General features: G+C 39.2%; 1 protein-coding gene across 8 annotated transcripts in view; it reads right to left on the reverse strand.

Annotated features, from left to right (window-relative positions):
• The window catches only part of RUNX1T1 (RUNX1 partner transcriptional co-repressor 1), a 114,996-nt gene that overhangs the window by 5,156 nt on the left and 89,610 nt on the right, over nt 1-20,230 (reverse strand). For all 8 annotated transcript variants that reach the window (XM_075085376.1, XM_075085379.1, XM_075085383.1 and 5 more), the window contains 2 exons: nt 14,238-14,306; nt 8,008-8,198 (listed from right to left, as the gene is read on the reverse strand). In XM_075085376.1, the coding sequence (XP_074941477.1) occupies nt 8,008-8,198; nt 14,238-14,306 (260 nt within the window). The remainder of the gene's footprint in view (nt 1-8,007; nt 8,199-14,237; nt 14,307-20,230) is intronic.

Here is a 20,230-nt window from a genome sequence, read left to right on the forward strand (position 1 = left end):
TTCCCATCTTTAACAACAGTTTTTTAAAAAAAAGTGGAATTATGAACACACAGAAACAGATGTTTCTGGTAGTTAAATGCTGGGAATTCAGACTCCTTGTCTGGCATCACCTGGTTTTGATTCAGTATTCATTGTTTCAGGTTCATTTTGCTCAAACTCTGTCCAGTGCTGGAGAGGTAAAACCACCTTTGGAAATGGGTAGCTGTACTGTTCTTGAACACCTTTTCTTTAAAAGACCTTTTACCTCCACAATGAAAAATAACTACAAGTCATTTAGAACACTGCACATGAACAAATGCATGCATAGACATGTTCATGCATACACGAAAATGACCTGGCAAGTTTGTATTAGCATTTCGAAGAGATGCAGTGCCTCATCCTACTGCCCAGAAAGAGAACAAATTGTTTGGTCTGCTAATATTTCTCAACAGTAGCATCTTATTTGTGAAAGTTTCATTTTGCCAGCTTGGTGCTCGCACTGTGATCACTAAACATGGTGTAATTCTCCTCCAACTATGCAACTGCTTGCACAGAATTTCCACCTACTGCCACGCCTGCTGACCTCCCAGCTATTCGTTTCCAGCTAAATTGCCAACCCTGGGTTTGGCCCGTATTTCCCTTTATCCCCTCATCTGAAAACAAATACACACGTACAAAACCTCCCCACGCAGACTTTTCTGAAAAGACACTTTTCCCCCCATGGCATAGTGCTGAAGTCAACCAGCACCTGCCCAGGTGCAGGAATCTTTCCCTGTGCAGATCCAACTGCAACACTGAATTATTATGAGGATGTCAAACTTTTTCTATTCAGTTATTTATTTAGTTAATATAGGCCAAGTCCTGTGGAATCTTAATTTTGCCTCCCCTTTTGGGGAAGGCCTATCTGCATGGACAGAACTGTCTCCCAGATGTGACTGGAGCCACTGAGTGATATTTCAGTACCTTCCCACAAGATCTGTATTGATGTCAGGAAACAGTCATTTAATTTTAACAGTATTGGTTCAACTTTCATATTAAAATAGTCATCAATTAACTATCAGGCTGTACAGAACATGAAAAGTGATACTTAAGTGCAAGATTTTAATGAAGTGACAAAGCTCTAAGCTGGCTCCTTACATGATTACTTAATGTGTCCAACATTGTCTGGTATGTGATTTTGTCCATTGGACATATTATTTCTAATTTAACAGGTCATTACAGCTTTAGTGTAATTGTGGGAATAAAAGCACATAAAATACAAGAATTTCAAAATAAATTTTACAGCTTGCATTTATGCAAAACTTATTACATTTAAAAATTACTACAGTGCAAATTAGCATAAACAAGCACACATGCCATGGGGAGCTTCCACTGCAATAGCAGCTGGATTTGACATGCAAAACTCCCTGTCCTACACAGTCCTCACCGCTGTGGCCATTCATTGATCTTTCCCATGTGTGAAAAACAGCAGCAAAGACGAGGCTCAGGCACCACATGCTTTGGCAACAGATGATTTCTCTCATGGTGCTGGCTGATAGCTCCAGAGCCCAAATTCTACCAAAGAAAAGCCAGACTTGAGATGCCAGCTAACGGCTTGGGCTGTGCTTCATGCACCCTGTATTTCCAGTTGATCTGGATATCACAGACAGAGCTTGAGCTCACTATCAGATTAAGCATAGACAAGGTATCTTCCCTCCTGGGAAGCTCTAGCAGGTACCAGCAAAATGGAGCACCCTGGCTGAACTGTGTAGACAGCATCTCGGATAACAGGGGACCAAAGTATCATGTTGGTGACAAGGTGGCAATCATCATGAGGGTGCCAGAGCAGTGGAACAGGCTGCCCAGGGAGGTTTTGGAGTCTCCTTCCCTGGATACATTCAAAACCCGCCTGGAGGCGTTCCTGTGCCCCCTGCTCTAGGTGTGCCTGCTCAAGCAGGGGGGTTGGACAAGGTGATCTCCAGAGGTCCCTTCCAACCCCTACCATTCTGTGATTCTGTGATCATATGAGGGTGTATGAGCAGGACTAAGGTCTGCTCTACACCTGAGTTAAGACTCTCCACCTCCTAGCACTGGCAAGGCACAGTCTGGAGTACTGTCCAGGTTGGGAGGATGCACTTCAAATACAACAAATGAAATAAGACAAATAAGACTTGGAAAGAACCCAGAGAAAGGCAGCCAGAGTAATTCAAGGTCAGACAAACACAAGCTGTGAGAAGAGACTGAATGGAGACTGTTAAACTAAACCTAAGGAGAGATGGTAGCCTGAGAGGGAAGCAGCCAAACATCTTGGAAGCTACTACAGTGAAGCAGGCAATGACGATGTCTACACGGATGAACAGGAGAAGTAACAGGACCAAATATCTGCAAGAAAAACTGGAAAGAGATGTTATGAGAAATCTTTTTAAGGACAGGCACAAATTGCCTAGAGGCACTGGAGAATCTCCATCGTGAAAGCATAGGAAAAACAAGTATCTTACGGGAATGATGCAGCTAGAGTTCATCATGCATTGGGAAAGGGAGTAGCAGACCTCTCAAAGCCTCTCCTGGTCTACCTTCTCTGTCTTTAGGTAGTGACCTACTACACTGCACTTCCAGCTCATGCTTTATAGAGCTCCAGATGTAGCTAAAACTACAAGGAGGACTGGATTCTAGTTTAATTCTGCATTGATTTTCCTGTGAAGCAGTGAGGTTATACAAAAGGCCAGATTCTCAGACTCCATAATTCAATTTAACTTCACTACCTTGAAAATGGATTAATTCAATGAAATTGGGCTAAATTACACCAGATGGGAATCTCGCTCCGAATCTATGCCGCCGATCATATTTCATCCTCCTCTTTCAACTGACAAGGAACATCAGTCTTAGGTCAGAGCCTTATCTTAGGTCAGACTTAATTCTCATGCACTTAAGCTTCCATCTTCAAACAACAAAACTCAGAAACTTCTGTTTGCCATCAGGAAAATTCTTCGAAACAAATGGTCTCCATTTCTGTGGTCTCCAGTACCAGGACACATACTTGTCAATAATTATGCCCATCCCGTTGCTTTCATCTTTGAAATATTTAACCACAATTGAGTATTTGCTTTCCTGTGACACCTCAAGCTGAGACTTAGTGTAGAGCTGGCTTACAGAAAAAAAAACCCAAATGGACTGTAACATGTCAAAGAGATTAAGAACTCTGAAATGCCACAATACAGTGTCAAACACTGCTCTGCAATCTTTGACAAATTCTGGATTTCCCCAGTTTACCAGGAAAGGAAGCATGGCTGGGTATGAAGAACCCAGATTTTTCCCAGTTCTGCAATTCCCAAGGCATTCAAAACTCTATCACTGCTAACCACAAGAAACAGAACATCTAGAAATCACTGAAACCGCAGTGGCGTAAATGAGGACTGTATGAGCCACTGACCCCCAGTGCAAAAAGCCCAGCAAAGTTGTTTATGAAAATGCTATCCAAGACCTGTTAGAAAGGCATACACATCAGTACTTTGGAAATTCCCACACTGCGTCAAAATGCAGCGCTCCAAAGATATTTAAACCTTCTAGTAAAGTTACACCTATTTCTGAATGCTCCAGGCTTGCCCAAGCCCCTCTTTATTGTGTGAAGTACATCTATGTTCATACAATTCAGCATGAGAGAAGCTAAACCCTGAAAACAGAAGTGTGCAGAAGCATACGGAAGAGACATGCAACCTTAGGAGTCTGGGGCAGTGCCAATGTTCACATCACATCTGGACTGATCCTGCACAGACCACATGGCTCTGGCGCCTCTGTACCACCCACCACTGCAGGGGATGATGTGCTACTTTCTAAGAGATGCCCAGCCAGAAAGATTAAATGTTAGCTGACATATGTATTAAATTTAATACCAGCCTAAAAACTAGGCTTGCCTGAATCACAGCATCTGATGCTCAGAGTCAGGTTTGCTGGCACGGTCCCGGTCTCAATGGATTGGTCAGCAGAGATTGAACCCAGCTGTCTTCAAAATGTCAGGTAAGTGTGATGTTCACAGACAACATAAACTGCTGCAATATAAACAAGCCCTAACATTACACATCTCTTAAAAGCAGTGTTGGACCAGTTACATACTTGTTTTATCTGAGCAGATGTCAGCATCTGCTTTAAGTAGAGAGAACAGAAACATTTGTGTTCCCTTCCCATCCCCAGCCCCCACCCTACTCAAAAGTGAGGAAGAACACTAAGCGCCAGATTTTTCAGTGGCATTTCATACCAGAGCAGAAAGACAGATGTTTTGATGATTCCCACCCCAACTCCATACAATCTGGGCAGCCAGTCACTTTGCTAAGCTGTTCACCCTTACTATTAAAATTGATTTGCACAACAGTACATTGCAGCCAAAGCAAGCACGGCAGTCATAAAAGAGTAAGCTGCTCACACATGTTTCTGTACTTAGCCAAGTCAGCTACTGACGAATGGGTCATCTTTTGTCAAGCAACTCTAAGGAACTGGTAAAGAAATAATTGGTGGTTAAGGAACAGCCATGCTGACAGGTAGGCCTTCTCCTGTCCTTTTGCTTTCCAGCAGCGGTGCGGTCTGTTCACTGGTCTTCAGCCAGTCTCATTACAATAACAGAAAATAATGAACACGTCCTGGTCAGTCGCAAGGGCTTATGCCGAGAAATTATGGAAGTCTTTAGAAAGTAAATATATAGACACTGAAGCAGCAGCACTGCAAATTAAATCATACTGAACATAAGCAAAGAACAATAGTTCAACAAGGGACCAGGTCAGGGTCAGAAATTAAAACTATACTATGTAATATGGTGATTCTCAGAATACTGCAGACCACTTCTAAAAACTCAGGGTGCTTCCAAATATCACACCTCGCCTTTTAGCCCTCTCACTGTTCTTTAAGCCCCCTTTATTTTGCTCCACTCAGCTCAACATGTCCAGCTTCACTGTTTTCTTGTAGACAGTCTTGCAGTCAGGGATGCTACTTTTTCTGGGTTAAAAACAAAGCAAAGCAAAACACAAAAACCCCCAAACAAAACCAGAAAAAGCCCCACAAAAAACCCAAGAATAACAACAACAACAACAAAACCCAATCTACTGCTCTTTGTGAGACCTCTAAAAGATCTTGAGTGAAGACACTACATATAATCTTAAAATTATAATAATTACAAAAATCTTGAGCCTTAGTACTAGTTATCACTTTGAGCTATAAAGAAGACTGCAATAAAAATCATGCTGCAAAGTTCTCACACCAGAGCAGCTTCAAGAAGCCTCAGCTAGGTCCATGTTGCATATTACTGAATAACAAATGAAGAGCTGTAAGAGAGAAACCTTGCCAATAGACAGGGAATGGTCATATCAGACGAAAATTATATCTGATACATTAGAAATCTGGTGCCAAATTCCCATTTCCATTCATAGTTTCCACAGCCAAAAGAACAAACGACACCCGCGGGAGAAATATTCTCTGTCAGGAACTGCATGGAGATTATACAGCAGCCTATATTGAGCTCTCTTGCAGGCCTTGGCATAATGTCCCACCAAGGATAAGAAATGAGTAGTGATGCTCAGCCTTCCTCTAAATCTGTAAGACTGCAGAAGCTGCTACTTCAGCATCCTCATATTTGGAACTGGAAGTATTCTAGCCCTGGAAATATTACTCCAGAGCCTTTAGCACACAGGAATCTGCATTGCTGGAAGCATACTGCTGGAAGCTGTAAACAGACAGAAGTTTATGAAAAATTACAACCGACACAAATGAGGAGGGACATTCACAGATACATTGAGAAATAATGAACTCCAAAGCAAATGTGAAGTTTTATTCCTCAATCCCAATAAATACAAGGTCTCACCTCCAAAGGAACCATTTCCGAACACTGGCAAACTGATCTCTCCTCAAAGATGAAGAAAAAGGCTGGTCTCTTTTTACTGGAGTTGCCAAAAAAGGGACAGTCTGAGTTAACAGGTAATCGTGAGCAGCACTGCCGTATGTGTTTGGAGTTTGGCATAATTAGAAGCCAAAGAAGAAATAATCATAAAAACTTTATAGACGCATGTAACTCTCAGATAAGTATCGCTGTCATCTCCCTTCAGAATTAACCAAGCACCTGTAAACACAAACTGAGCAAACTTGAGTTCTCTCTGCAGGTTTACCAAAACCCGCATTTTCACCTCAAGAATCTTGTTTCCAAGACGTGAACAACCTCGTAAGCAATCTGCTGGAGTAGAAGTAATGACGTCTGTTGTTACACAGCCTTTTCCAGAGCTATGACTGCTCAGGGGTGAATTACAGCACACAAACTCTCTACGCGTTCCTTTGGACACACATTTGCTTGTGGAAGAATGGGCTGTACGTATTGGCACCTAAGTACTTCCTCTGTCCTGCCTACACCGTATCAGTTCACCAAACGGATTTAATATGCAGTTTCCTCCAAAGGCATTTACCTTTGGAATTTCGGTTTTAACAATAGGAGTCTCTTGTATATATACACACACAAAACGACAGTTCTTTAATGATGCTAAATCAGACAAATGCCCTTTCTATGAACATAGTGCAGGAAAAATGTCCTTGAGTATCTCAGATACAAAATGCCAATAAATTGGATTTATGTCTCATTTAATCTACAATGGAACAGTTAGTACTTAAAGGGTACATACACTTCCCCTAGTCCCTTTCTTCCTGAGAAACTTTCAGATGCTGAAAATCAATTCCTTTTGTCTCCTTGTTATTCATCTGCTACACATTAAGGAGAAACTCTGGGCATTCAGTGATCCCACAATGGTCTTTCATCTCCAGAGAAGCCTGGTGTGAATTAAAATCTTACGCTCCCTCAAATTATGGATGCATACTGCAGCATGCCACTGACCTATCTGCTCATGATTTTTGCCAGTTTTCTCAGCATGCTGCAACTAGCTCAACTGCACCTTTCAACCTAATGACTCCTCTATAACGCTGCCCATCCAGCCCGTGAAAAGTGCTTTGATGCTAACGTACACAAATATATGTCCCCACACGACAGGTACTGATATCGACTCTTTTTTCCAACTCCCTGCCATTTAGCATTTAAAAAAATGGTTTTACTACAGCCAAGACCTTACTACAAGAAGAATAAATACTTCATGAAAGTAATATTCTTTCATTTCAGTGGCCTTGAGAGATGAAGATCATATACAAATAATTTTTAACTGACATCATTTCTTTGTCATGCCTGTTTTTAAGGGCAGTTTTAACTTAGGATATTGTTTTTCTGTAGACGGACATAAAATTTAATTGCTATCTAGGCTGCTGCAGGATCGGTCAAACACACGCTGTTTTCACTCCCAGTTTCCAGCTCTGTGTGCTGCTGGATGTCCCGTACCACAGCAATTCAAGGCTTTCACTCTCCAGTCTGAAAGTAAATCAAGGCTTAACACACTGATTCCTGTTTTACTCTTTGTTGCTCTTTCAGTCTATTCTTCCTCCTTCCAAATGCTGTTTGCCCACTCCTCAACTCTCAAATATTCCCTGCAGCCAAAGTAACACATTCAAAATAAGGAAACACTTGCAAATCTACATTTACATTCTGTCGTACAGGAACCATCAACTTTCGCTAACCACTTCTACGCCCAACGCTTTCCCCAGACAAGCTTTTAGCCACTTTGCTCTACAGTCTCTTAAATAACTGTTTCTTTGTTTAAATTAGATTTCAGCGTGAAGTATTTTCCACTAAACAATCTTGTTGTTTATTCAATACAGTAGTTTGAAGACCTTTAAAATAAAGCTACTGAAAAGCTAAATTAGAACAGAAATGTGTGCTATATGTAACCCAAACAGCAGTTAAAAGGGGAGAACACAGCTCAAGTTCACAAGCTATTTTGGGCTTAGATTACAACATAGCCAAGAAAATTTGGAGCTCAGCATGCACCTGAAATATGCGTCCAAAGCAACTGTGCAAGCAGTTAATAGTGAGCACTGACCTCCGGTGTCAGACAAATAGCCTGTGCCAACTAGACCAAAGCTAGCCCAGAAACCCCATCGTTGCAGCCACAGGCGATGCCTGCGCAGCAAAGGCCTTACCTCGCTTGAATCCTCCTGCTGATTGATAACAGCTAGTGCATCCTCTGCAGCCTGGCGCTTGGCTTCGGCAACAGTGCGCTCCATCTTAGCTCTCTCTGAAGTGATCATGTCGTGAGCTTTCCGCTCTGCCTCCGACACTGCCTTCTGCAGCTCGGCCATCGCCTGACGCTTTACTTCATTGACTGCTTCCTCTGCAAAGGAGGGAAGAAAACCTCATCAGCACAGGACGTTGGGCAGAGGGCTACATACAACCAATGTGTGAAACGCAGCAGAGACTCCATCGTATTGAGTCTTCGTTTTGAGAAGGACACAGAGGAACCTGGTTCCTCAAGACTCTTCAGGACAAGCCAGGTGCTTCTTTACTTCCCCTCACTTCCCCCAAAAGCTCTCGCAAGTCTGTAACGTAACATTTGGGATGATTCTTGCTATTTTGATTCAGCGTCAGTACTTCTTTAAGTACAGGCATCATAGACCTCTGGTGCGTTATTTTTGTCATCTTTTTCAACATTTTACTTGGAAAATGGGGTTTGCAGCACACCAGATTTATTAATATCCTTGGCAAAAGTTATTATTTAAGACATAATATTAAAGACTTTTTCCAAAATGTATCTTTAAGCTCTGGAAATTAAGACAAGATTTATAGTCATTAGCAACTTTTTTCCCATATGTTAACGAATAAACACATGAGGTTAAAAAAAACCCCAAGAGTTTATTTAAAAATTTTAAATCATTGGTCTAATATCTTTTCCTGGACATATAATTTTACAGCCAGAATTAAAATTTGTTTATGAACATTCATTTGACCTCTTGATCTCTCCTTCAAATCCATGTTTACACTGTGAAGACTCGACTTCCTGGCTCCACCAAGCTCTCAAGCACACCACAGCCAGCAAGGCTTCAGTGCACTAGTAACACTGAGCAAGGGCACACCACTTCACTAAATTCAAACCTTCATGCTTCTTGTAAAATAACTAAGTCAGTGTGAGCCGTTTCTTCGATATATACTAGCGTTGTATCTTTTATTCCAGAAAACACGGAGTGTCACCAATTAGTTATTTAGGTTTTGATGCAGGAAGAGTGCAAAGATTTTACTAATGAACAGTCTTTTAATTGACAACTAAAACAAGCAATTTTTTTTTTTTAATTAACTGCTCTAATTAACAAGGAAACCATCCTCCCCCTGAATTAGTTTATCTAATTTTCATCTTTATTCAAAGCAAAATGACAATGATTAATTGAAAATTTAATAAGCAGTAATTATTAACTTGGCAAACCTAGTACCAATTAACACTCTATTAAAACTAATTATGACATGTTTCATTCAAGTGTTTGCACTTAATTGTTTCATCCACTTTAAAACCACCTTAATTAAATGTTCTGTTTAATTAAAAACATAGATTTCTAATAAAAATGTTTTACTGTAGATTAAAATCTGAGTATTACAACTCTGTTACAGGTTTTAGTCCATGTATTTAGCCCATGTATTTGCATGCACGCACATAGACCTAACTCTTACACGCAGATGCTATGTCAACAACTCTCTTGAGTTTTTATGTCTCAGCTCTGCACTTGTTATTTAAAAAACATAAGGACTACATGAAGTCTCCATTTTCAGTTATTAAGCAAATTACAATAAAGACTTAACTTTAAGCCATGTACTGACTAAAATTTAACTAATTAAAATGAAAGAAGAGTTCTATTATTCTGTGTGTGTGTTACATGTGTGCATGTCTGCAAGAGATGTTTCAGCTGAAGTTTTTGAGGGAGGGGAATTTAGAGATAAAACTTATGCCTTTATTTTTTATGAGGCTGAAAATATGCCCTTATATTACCCTACCATAAATGTTGTTTAGGGGAAAGCCTCAGGAGAGGAAAAAATCATACCCTTCAACCATACAGCCAAGGCTTAATTTACTTTGAATATTCAAGGTGAATTAAAATTCTATCTAAGTGGCAATACAGGACAATAATTTTTGCTTACGATCAAAGCTGCAGCTAGACTAATTGCATATGCAAATCAGGCAATTTATATTTAAATTATGCATTCCTATTCTAGTCCCACAGGCACACACAGATCAGCAAAGGGAATTGGTAGGACATTTGCAAGGTGCTTGAATATTTATTACCAACTGCAAACATTCACTGATCGTGAGAAAAGAAATATACGCAGGCAAACATACAGATGCAATTTTATTACCATTTTCATAAAAATGAGGCAACTTAAATACAGGCGCTTTGTGTCTATGAACTGCTGTTATTAAAGAAGTGGGTTTCTTCGAGAAAATCTGTATTCTTGCTGATATTTGCTATAAATTGAAATTATCTTTGTACGGCATGATGCACTTTCATTACATCATCTAAATTTAGTCTTACGTTGAGGTGTTTGAAGTGGTTAGAAATACCAGTTTAAACTATTACATTAAACAGAAGCACAATACTCCAACATTTTACAGAGACTTCTGATTTTATAGTTTTCCATCCTATATAATCTACTTCTTTTCAGTCCAAACATATAAATCGAACTTTATATTCTAACTTCTATATTGCATAAAGCTTTTTTGCAAAGCTTGGGAGTGTGAAGATGCTAAAAGTGCTTATCAGGCCACACGCCTGACTGATACTTTTTAATTGGCGTAAACTATGGATTGGGCTTCAGTATTTCCATTAACATTGACAACAGAACTTGTGTTGTGCTATACTAAGTATGAAAACATGTAGTTGAAATATGTCAGTTTTTTTGGTCACAATGCACCACCATAACCTCAATACATTATGAACTCATGAACACTCAAATAAACTAGACAAAATTTCCTATCACTGATTTTCTGCACACCTTCTTAAAATAAATATTCCAGTACCTACAGATATTTTATAGACATAGAATGCAGGCTTCATCACTTCAGGTAACAATAAAGATTGTAATATCTGTGCAGGAAAAGTTGTGGGTTAAAGTGAGGGAGATTTTATTTGCCTTGACAATGCTGAGCTATGACAACCAAGAATGATACCAGCACTCTTCCTTTCTATGCTTCTCTAGAGAAAGGAAGCGTGATTAGATTCCAATATCAGAAAACATAAATCTGGAAGTTTTTAAAACCAAATATCTAAGACGCATGTATCTGTATCCTCTACTTTCCCACTAATGCTTAGCGTTCTTGGCAAAAATTCACTCTTTTTACTAATGCAATTAAAATCTTCCTTCCCTTTGAGTAGCGCTAACTCATGAGAGAAGCTCCAGGGAGCCAACAGCGTGTGTGTAACAGGCGTGATCAGAGGTCCTTGGAGCTGACTCAGAAGAGGTATGCAACTCATCAGTCACTCCTGTATAAAACCCAGCATGACGAATCACCAGCCAGCTCCTGGTCACCTCCCTCACTGTGGACTGGGCACACTCAGCCCACAAGATGAAAAAGGAAAGGTGGTGGGCAGGGGTGCAGTCCTGTGCCACCATGACATTTTGCATCATCTCACTCTCAGGCTGACCCTGGCAAAGAAGGTCACTGGGAGCTGGTGACATGAGTTGCCTCGGCTTCATACTGCAAAATGCACTCTCTCAGGAGTCCCCTGGAGAATGCGCAGGGTCTCATTGTCTTTGTATGGCAAAGTATGGTCATTTCACACCTGTTTGGTAACTCCAGAGCTTAACTCCAGTCCAGAACTGCTGTGAACAGTAGGCCTTGCTGTGTGATAGGAGATGGCTAGAAGACAGTTTCCTCATGACACAGAAAGAAGCTAAGGCAGCAGCCCACAGTGGGCCTGGGATCTCCTGAGTGTTTAATAAAGAGAAATAGTTATTTCCAGAGAGCAAGTCATCCAACCTATGATCTGACCGATCCTCTTCACATGTCTGCCTCTCTCTTGACTACTGAGGGACACCAAGAACTTGGCTTGGACTCTTCATCTGCATACCCATAATTTAATAACAAGAATCAGGACACTGATGACTTTCCACTGATGTATGAAACTGAACTGGGTTCACAAGCCTTTAACTCACAAGGCGCTGCTTACTATGTGCTTGCTCAAACAATCACAAAAGCACATGCTTAACATGATATATTTAAAGAATTGCGCTGGAGGTTATCAATCTCCAAAAGTTTAAAGTGAATCCCTTTTTTACAGGATTTTGATGTTGCTTATTAACCATTTTTATGCCAAATTCATTCAGGTCAAGAGATTCAGCATCCCAGTCAGACTTCTGTACTTGATTCAGCTGTCTACACGTTGGTCTTTATGGACATTTGAGATACCAAGATATCCACGCTAAGCCAGCAAAAATGACTTGAGAGATTTGCAGCCTTCTTGACTGGCAGTTGCAGCCTAGCCAGGAAACTACGGAGCATCTCAAATGGCACCAGAGACCTGTTCTTACAGGGCTCAATAGCACCTTTACAGCCGTGAACTGATTACGAAATTGCAGAGACCTCCAACTTCAGTGCACCCTCCTGAGAATGAAGGCCCATGATCTATGAAAAGCAGTACTCTTTCTGATGTTTTACTGCAGATACAGTTGTGCATCCTGTACTGAGTCAGACTTTTTTTATTCTCCAATTCACAAGCACACTCAGTAAATGCACGGAATCTGATTTAAACCCACATCAGCATGAAAATAAAAGCCTAGAAATTAGAAATGGGACCAAAGGAAAAACTGTGATTCAAAGGAACTGGTGACAGATATGCTCACAAGATGAGACGTCACAGCTCCTTTACAGTACCATTTGTGGATATATGCAATGTGAATGCATGTGTAATTTTATAACTGAGGCCAAAAGCTTCAATTAACTTGCATTGCTAGCTTATGAAGAAACTTTTTTCTTATATTGTACTGCATCTAGGAGTAGAAAAATTACCTGATATGCCAAACAACATAAAAACCTAGATTTTACAAGAAGAATAAAGCTCCCAAAATTCAACTGAATGATGCTCCTCTTACTGAGATTTCCTGGGGCTACATAATTTTTTCTTGTTTTTCATTTAAGATGTTAACATAAATATGGGAAAACAAACTACAGTACTACTTTTGGGTACACAAAGGCATTGTGTTATAAAGGCGACACTTTCCTTCGACAAAATAAAAAGTTGTAGATTATTTTGTTATTTTTCATATAAACCACAGCGGTTCCAAAAGTATTAATTTACATATTGACAAATATAGACTTTACATGATAAACCCACATCGCACAAACAACACAACTTCTTGTCTGATGCAAAAATACGCCAGCAGAACACTTTTACACATATGTTCTGTATCTAGTTTAAAATACACAAAGAGGCAGCAAGCAGTTACAGGAGACTTGATCAGAAAGCATCAGAACTGCTGCATATTTGCCATTTAATCATTAACTCCTGCTCAGACAGCTGCAGTAGACTTCATGGTTATACAGGTGTTCAAAAGGGGGGGCGTGTGTATTAGCATATATATAGAAGCTCAGCTCTGTTGCTGGAGTTCAAGAGCTACCTTCTGGCCCCCCTAAAAACAAGGAAACGCTGATATCAATGTTGAAAGAGCAAAGGTTTAGCTCCAGCACCGCAATAAGATCATAGCCAGGAAACTCCTGTGCTCAGGCAGAGTTTTAAAGTGTTGAAGAAAACTCTGTACAACCACAATGCCTGCCCATGGTGCTTTTCAAGCTCAGGAAAGACACTGTCAATACCCATGCAACCACCCACAGCAGCTGTGGAGGTGCAATCTTGCTTACTTCATTGAAAACTTCACCGGTTTATGAGCACAGACTTCACTGGGGGCTGACAGGCACAAAACCTTTTTAAAATTAAGAATGGTTACATTGCATAGGTGGAGGTTTTTCTTTAACAGGTATACATAGGTTTTTTCCTTCCATTGGGAATTCTGACCGAAACTAGGCAAGAACCTTGAAGCTTAAAAAAAAAAAAAAAAAACAAAAAAAACCCAAACTTTTTTTTTTTAAATTGCTAACAGGCTGAAACTTTAGCATATCAAGTTTCAGCTTGAAATCATTATAACCCCAGAAAATAGGGGTCCTTAATGGAAGTACTGATATCCCCCTAACTATAGCAGCAGATGCTTCTATTATAAAGATTATTTCATGTCCTGATCAGTTCCAGTTTAAGATTATTAAACACAATTTCTTCTTGTTACTACTAAGCCCTGTTGTTTTTTGTCCGTCCGTCCTCCCCCCCTTCCTCACATCAGTGCATTAACAACTGCACACAGCTGCCAGAAGACTAAGCTGGTGTTTTTAAACAGTTCTTACCAGCTTTCTTCCAGATCTCCTCTGGCACGTATCCAGACGCAGGCCTGTGAAGGAATTCCCGATGCGATTCTGCAGGAGGAAGTGCGGAGAGAAAAAGAAAGAGCATCATAAGCAATGCTTGCTTGTTGAGAACAAGGCTTAAGTTAACGAAATACCTTTTCCCTTTACTCAGACCAAAAAAAAAAAAAAAAACTCACAGGAAGTTTTTTCCTCACACAAAATAAAACGGGTGCCGTGGCTGTAGCTCACAAATGTCACATAGACCAGATCAACATACAGGTCTCATGTCTAAGCCAAGCTGAGAGTAGTTCTCTTTATTTTTATTTTACAGCATTTCAAGTCAATTCTATATGACAGTTTCCTTGCTTTTAAGGCTTTGCGAGACCAACTGAGGGAGTGACGTGCTTCATCCTTTGTCATTATGTTTATGAAAAGGAAGAAGAAAGAGGGCAACAGTCCACACTCGGCACTTCTGCTCTGTGAAAACAGAATGGCTACTGATGAGTAGAGATAAAAGTAAAGATGTCATTCCAGTGATCAAATAAGCTGTCCACAGAAAAAGAAAGGGGTGTTTCTACATGTTCAGAGCTACACTTTCCTATATCTGAGCCCATGTTGGCAACTGTAGCTGCAAAAGTTTGAAAAACAGAACCTTCAGCTTTAGGTTAAGCCCCTAAATATATATGCTGCCAAACTACCTCACTGGAGCTGAAGCTCGTAGTTCACTGATATATTTCAATCACATTTTGACAGCTCTTCCCACCCCCCACCCCTCTTTTTTTAAAGGGTTTAACCTCTGGGCCTGAGCCTTAGAGCTCTGAAATCGGCAAGATCCCTTCCACACAGACTTCAAAGACACACGGTCAGACAATACAGAAAGAAAATTCACTTTGGCCTGAAATCTAGCATACAGATTCTCAGCAGATGAAAAGCTGCTCTTTTCAAATACAGTTTAAAAACTGATTAACTATTTTTCAAAGTAATAGAAATTTTAAAAAAAAACAAAACAGAAGAAAACCCCATAAAGCTAAATTCACTGCCATGATTGCTATTGCCTGTGTGACAGAATTCATTCCTCAAAATAAAATAACTTGATTTATTACATTGCAGGTTTGCATCCTTTTAGAGATGTTGCTAGAAATTAAACATCCTGTTTGATGGCTGAGTTTGAAACATAACAAAAGTACATACGCCACTCTTGGAATACTAATTTTTACTAAATATATTCATTTTTGTATCTTAAAGTTATTAGTCAATAGCTTGGTCAAAAAGTAGTATGTGTAAGAAAAATGTTCAATCAGTAGGTTTTGCAAATTGTTTTTTACACCACCGTACATACGCACGCAGTATGGTTTATATACAGTAGGCTACAGAAACTTAAATACATTTAGAAGATGACATTTAATATTGCAGACAGCTAACAAAGTTTGGAATGACAGGAGCTGTTTCAGCTACTCAGAGAGCAGGGAATTCCAGTCCCTATGAACTGTTCCACAGATGCAGCTTCTAGCATATGAATCTGCAGTCACTGATAGGGTGGACTGAATCTTCCCATCTGACAGGCAGCTGAGTGGATTCCCCCAGCTCTTCTGTTTGCCACTAAAGTATGGGATGAAAATAAAATTATTTTTGTAGGCAGAATTTCACACCTCCTAAGCATAAAATGATGGGGGGTTGCGTGCAAGGTTCTACAAACAGCTTACTATGTACATTGGTTTAATTGACATGGCAGAGGACTTCAGACCTGATGCTGAAAATGGGAAAATTCTCAGTATCACTTGGCTCGTATGATCCTGGCGATGACAAATATCATTGTGAACACTTCTCTCATCCCTTGGAGGCTTTTAGACTTACGGGAACAGTGCCAGTTCAGTCAGGGACAGAGCAGGCAGCAGAAAACATTGCTTGAAAGTTCAGGAAAACTAAAAGCAAAAAATTAACACACTCTTATTTGCCCTCCTGCAATACCTGCAGGAAAAGACCCAACCAGACTCCAATGTGGCAAAACAAGGGCCTTGTTGCACTCACATCTTTTGTTTTGCACTGAGTTTTCCTGCCTGCTATTTAAGGTACCATCTACTGTAAGGGGATCATAACCTTGATTTAAGCCCTTTACTGTGGTATTTAGTATTATTAGCATTAAAAATAAGAGATGTGGAGATAATTTTTTGGTACACATGACTTTCCAAAAATGGAATTCAATGACATAAATGACCAGATTGCCAGCTAATTGTTAAAATTTCCAAAACATAAACATCAGTCAAGCTCTTATTCCAACCACAAATCATTTACATGAGGAACGAGATCCTCTGCAAGAAGAATTAAATCAAGAGCTTGTGAGAGACTTTCCCATAGTTTGGAATGGCGCACAAAAAAAGACAAGAAGCACTTATGAAGATAATAAAAACCATATTTTCCAAGCAAGAAAAATACTATTAACGTGACTATTGTTTAGTCAGCGGTGATGAGTCCATGAAAACAATCTTCTTTTGGGGGCTAAACTACAGGATGTGACCAGAGGATTTAAGTCTTATATTACTATTATTTTTAAGGTAAGGTGTGCTTCAGATTAAGAATCACAGAACTAGCTCACCAAAACTAAAACACGACAGATCTTAACTTGGACGTCTAGCAAACTCAAACCAAAAGCAACACAATTGAGTGAAGTCCCTAAAACACTAAATGTAAAACCGACTGCAAAAAGCCATAATGAGGAAGAATTCACTTTGACTGATGGCAGCACCTAGAAGTCAAAGTAAATTCTGCCTGGAAGGAAATGGAATTAAATCAGACAAAATTAGGAATAACCTGAAGTGACAAGGGAGCTTATACAGAAAAGAATAATGGAAAAAGTTCTACATATCAGACATAATACAGATTTGTTAATGGTGAAAATGCAACAGTGTTATTATGCAGTAAAAAGGGATGTACACTGTTGAATTTACTTGGAATTCATGGAGAGGCATGGTTTGAAAGCACGTGTCGATAATCAGTCTGATTCCTACTGAATCATACCGAAACACCCAACAAGGAAAATGAAAAGCACATACACATGACAGTAATCAATACTTGCCTGTGAAAAGTCTATACAAAGTTAAAAAAAAAATTAAATTGAAAATTTTTTTTGAATTTTCTGGTTTTACTGCTGATAAGTGTATTTCAAATTAAGTTGCTGAACTGGCACATAAGAATACCCATGAGGAAAAGACAAAAAAAATTGGTCTAGGTTTCAGACCTCACATTCTACTGAATATCATGGAACAACATAACACATTGCTTTCTAAAATATATAGAAAAAGTGCTAGTTTTAGTCTATCCTTGATTTTTTTTTGTTCCAGGAAAGAAAACATTCACCAAAAAAATCCTATAGTCACAATATGGTGCTGTGTTCCATATGGGCCCTGATTATTTATTTCAGGAACACATTCAACCATAAGAATCATCAACAGTTAATTGATCAAACAGGTTTCTGGTGTCCAGCAAGTAGAAATATCCTGTAGACTGCTTATTTTTCATGGTTTTAAGATAAGGAGAATAGGTGCAGAAAGTACTGAGACAGAGAGAGATGTGAAATTGTAAGGGCAGAAATAAATATGGGTATAGGAAGTGAAACTGAGACAAAATGTTAGGACCAAATAAAGGAGGTGAACTCTCATAAGATAATATGGACTGAACCCAAGAAAACAGAATAGAAAGACTTAAAAGGAAAAGCTGTGTTCAAAACTGTCAAAAAGCCCAATTCATATTTGGAAAGAAGGAACAGAAGATGGGCTGAAAATATAAAAGAATGGAGATTTTTACCACTGGACAATGAAATCAAAGCCTATAATAACAAAATAATAAGAACCAGAGATGAACAGCTGATCTTTTGGAGACCGTTTAGAATTTATTGTATTTATGAAAACACTGGCAGCAACAACAATACCCTATATGCCACAGTGAACACTAGCACTCAAACAGAATAAAAACTGCACATAGCCAGCCCTGAACTATATGAAATATATATGCTCTTATATGTATTTACATGCTTTTTGTATTTCATATGCAAGTTTTGCTTCATTCTACCATGTAATAAATGTAACACCGTTGGTGGGGCGCAGGCGACAAACTTCTCAGAGGAATAAATATTCACTGCCTTGTTTGTAAGAGTCAGGCTAAAAGGTGTGCAGCTCCATTTAATGGAATATATAGATACAAATCTGAAGAAGAGTAATACTGAATGAGCCTGCCTCGCTAACCTTGTTTCAAATGTTTATTATGCACATCTTTGCCCACCAATACATTTTTGTTACTATTATAACACTGCTTGAACACATGTGAAATTGTGTTAAAAATATAGTTGTATTCTCATCTAAAAAGAATAAGAAAAGGAAAACCACACAGGTACTGTATTACTGAATCATCCTCAACCAAGAACAAACTTCCAGTAACTACCAGCAATAGATTTTATCTCTTTTACGCCACCTGTGAGTTATTTTGCAAAGCACAACAGTAACAAGTGTGGTAGAAGGAATGGATAGAAGTGACCCTAGTCCCAGGGAGGTCAGAAATGAATACTGAGAATACAAACCCATGGTATTTCCTGTAGCCCTATCTAACAGCATGCAATTCAGTACGCCAGAATCCAGCCCAAACCTCCCAGTGAGTGGATTAAAAGCAATAGTTAATATCATCAGTGACCAGTATTACAGAGGCTTTACATTCTAGAATTACACATTATAAATGTTACTGTGGTATTCACAGCATTCCTGCTAGCTCATGTTGAGAATATCATGCTTATATCACAGCGATGCCGATTATCTGCAAATGGCAAAAGAAAGGTTTTATAATCACAGATTAAACAGACATATATCAGCAGGAATGCCCTGGCTAACGCTGGAAGTACAAGGGTCAACAACCTTTGATAAAATATAAACTAGCCCTGAAAGGGTTAACATTTTAAAATGTATTATGAAATGGCTAACCTATGTGTTTTTGACAAATTCATACACTTCTGAGAATCCTGGCTTCCTGGGGCAAATCCTGCACTCTTCAGTTGGAGATTTGAAACTCTGGTTTGTAAGATTTCCATTCAGATAAATTCAACAGACACAAAATATCAACATCACTGCAGACCTTCTGATGTGTGCATACACCACTTATCTAGAGCCACAGCTGCACTCAATAAGGTTATAGATCTTGTTTATAACCCACAATGTTGAAGAACCCTCATCTTTAATTTATCCGACTGTGTGTATTTCAGTATACGTTGTCTGATATGTGTAATTACTCACTATTAGGATGAAAGTTGCAGTCCTGCTGCAGTATGTAGTACTGAAATTCTTCAGCAGAAATGGAGGAGTTGGATGATGTATTATTCACTTCATAGACCATCACAGTTCATCAAGTGAATATATATAAAGTCTGAGTCGTTTTTAGACTTTCATAAACATGTATTATTCAGACTGAAAAGAATGGACCCATCTTACCTTCAACACACTCTTGGAGAATAATGAGAGCTTGTAACCTGTTGGAGCTGGCTAATCCATATACTGGATTACAATGCATTAAAATGAATTATCAAATATTTAATTTGATTTCTTAATTAAAAATATCAACAGAAAAATATCGATCAGATACTGTGAACTGTCAAGCTCTGTGTGATTTACAGGGATGTCAACTTAAAAGAGCCACAAAAATCTCTGGCAGAAAACCAGGTCTGCTGGATCAAAATGACGACCAGAATTTTCTTCTATTTCTTTTGGACTCAAACTATCTATGCTAAATTTCAGCTCAGAGTTTTTCAGCGAGAGCTATCTATGAACACCGTGGCATAATGTTTATAGTGAGAACTTATCACTTCAGTGATGATATTTTAATCATAAAGAAAAAGAAACAAAGGCACAGACAATGTTGCCATATGGACCCCTTTTTTTTTTTCCCTCTTGCTAGTGGAGATGATAAGATGGATTTAAAGGGTGCATTTAAAGGCGTTTAAAAAAAAAGGTACGAAG

The sequence above is a fragment of the Phalacrocorax aristotelis genome, chromosome 2, assembly GCF_949628215.1.
Source record: "Phalacrocorax aristotelis chromosome 2, bGulAri2.1, whole genome shotgun sequence".
NCBI classification, from domain to species: Eukaryota; Metazoa; Chordata; class Aves; order Suliformes; family Phalacrocoracidae; genus Phalacrocorax; species Phalacrocorax aristotelis.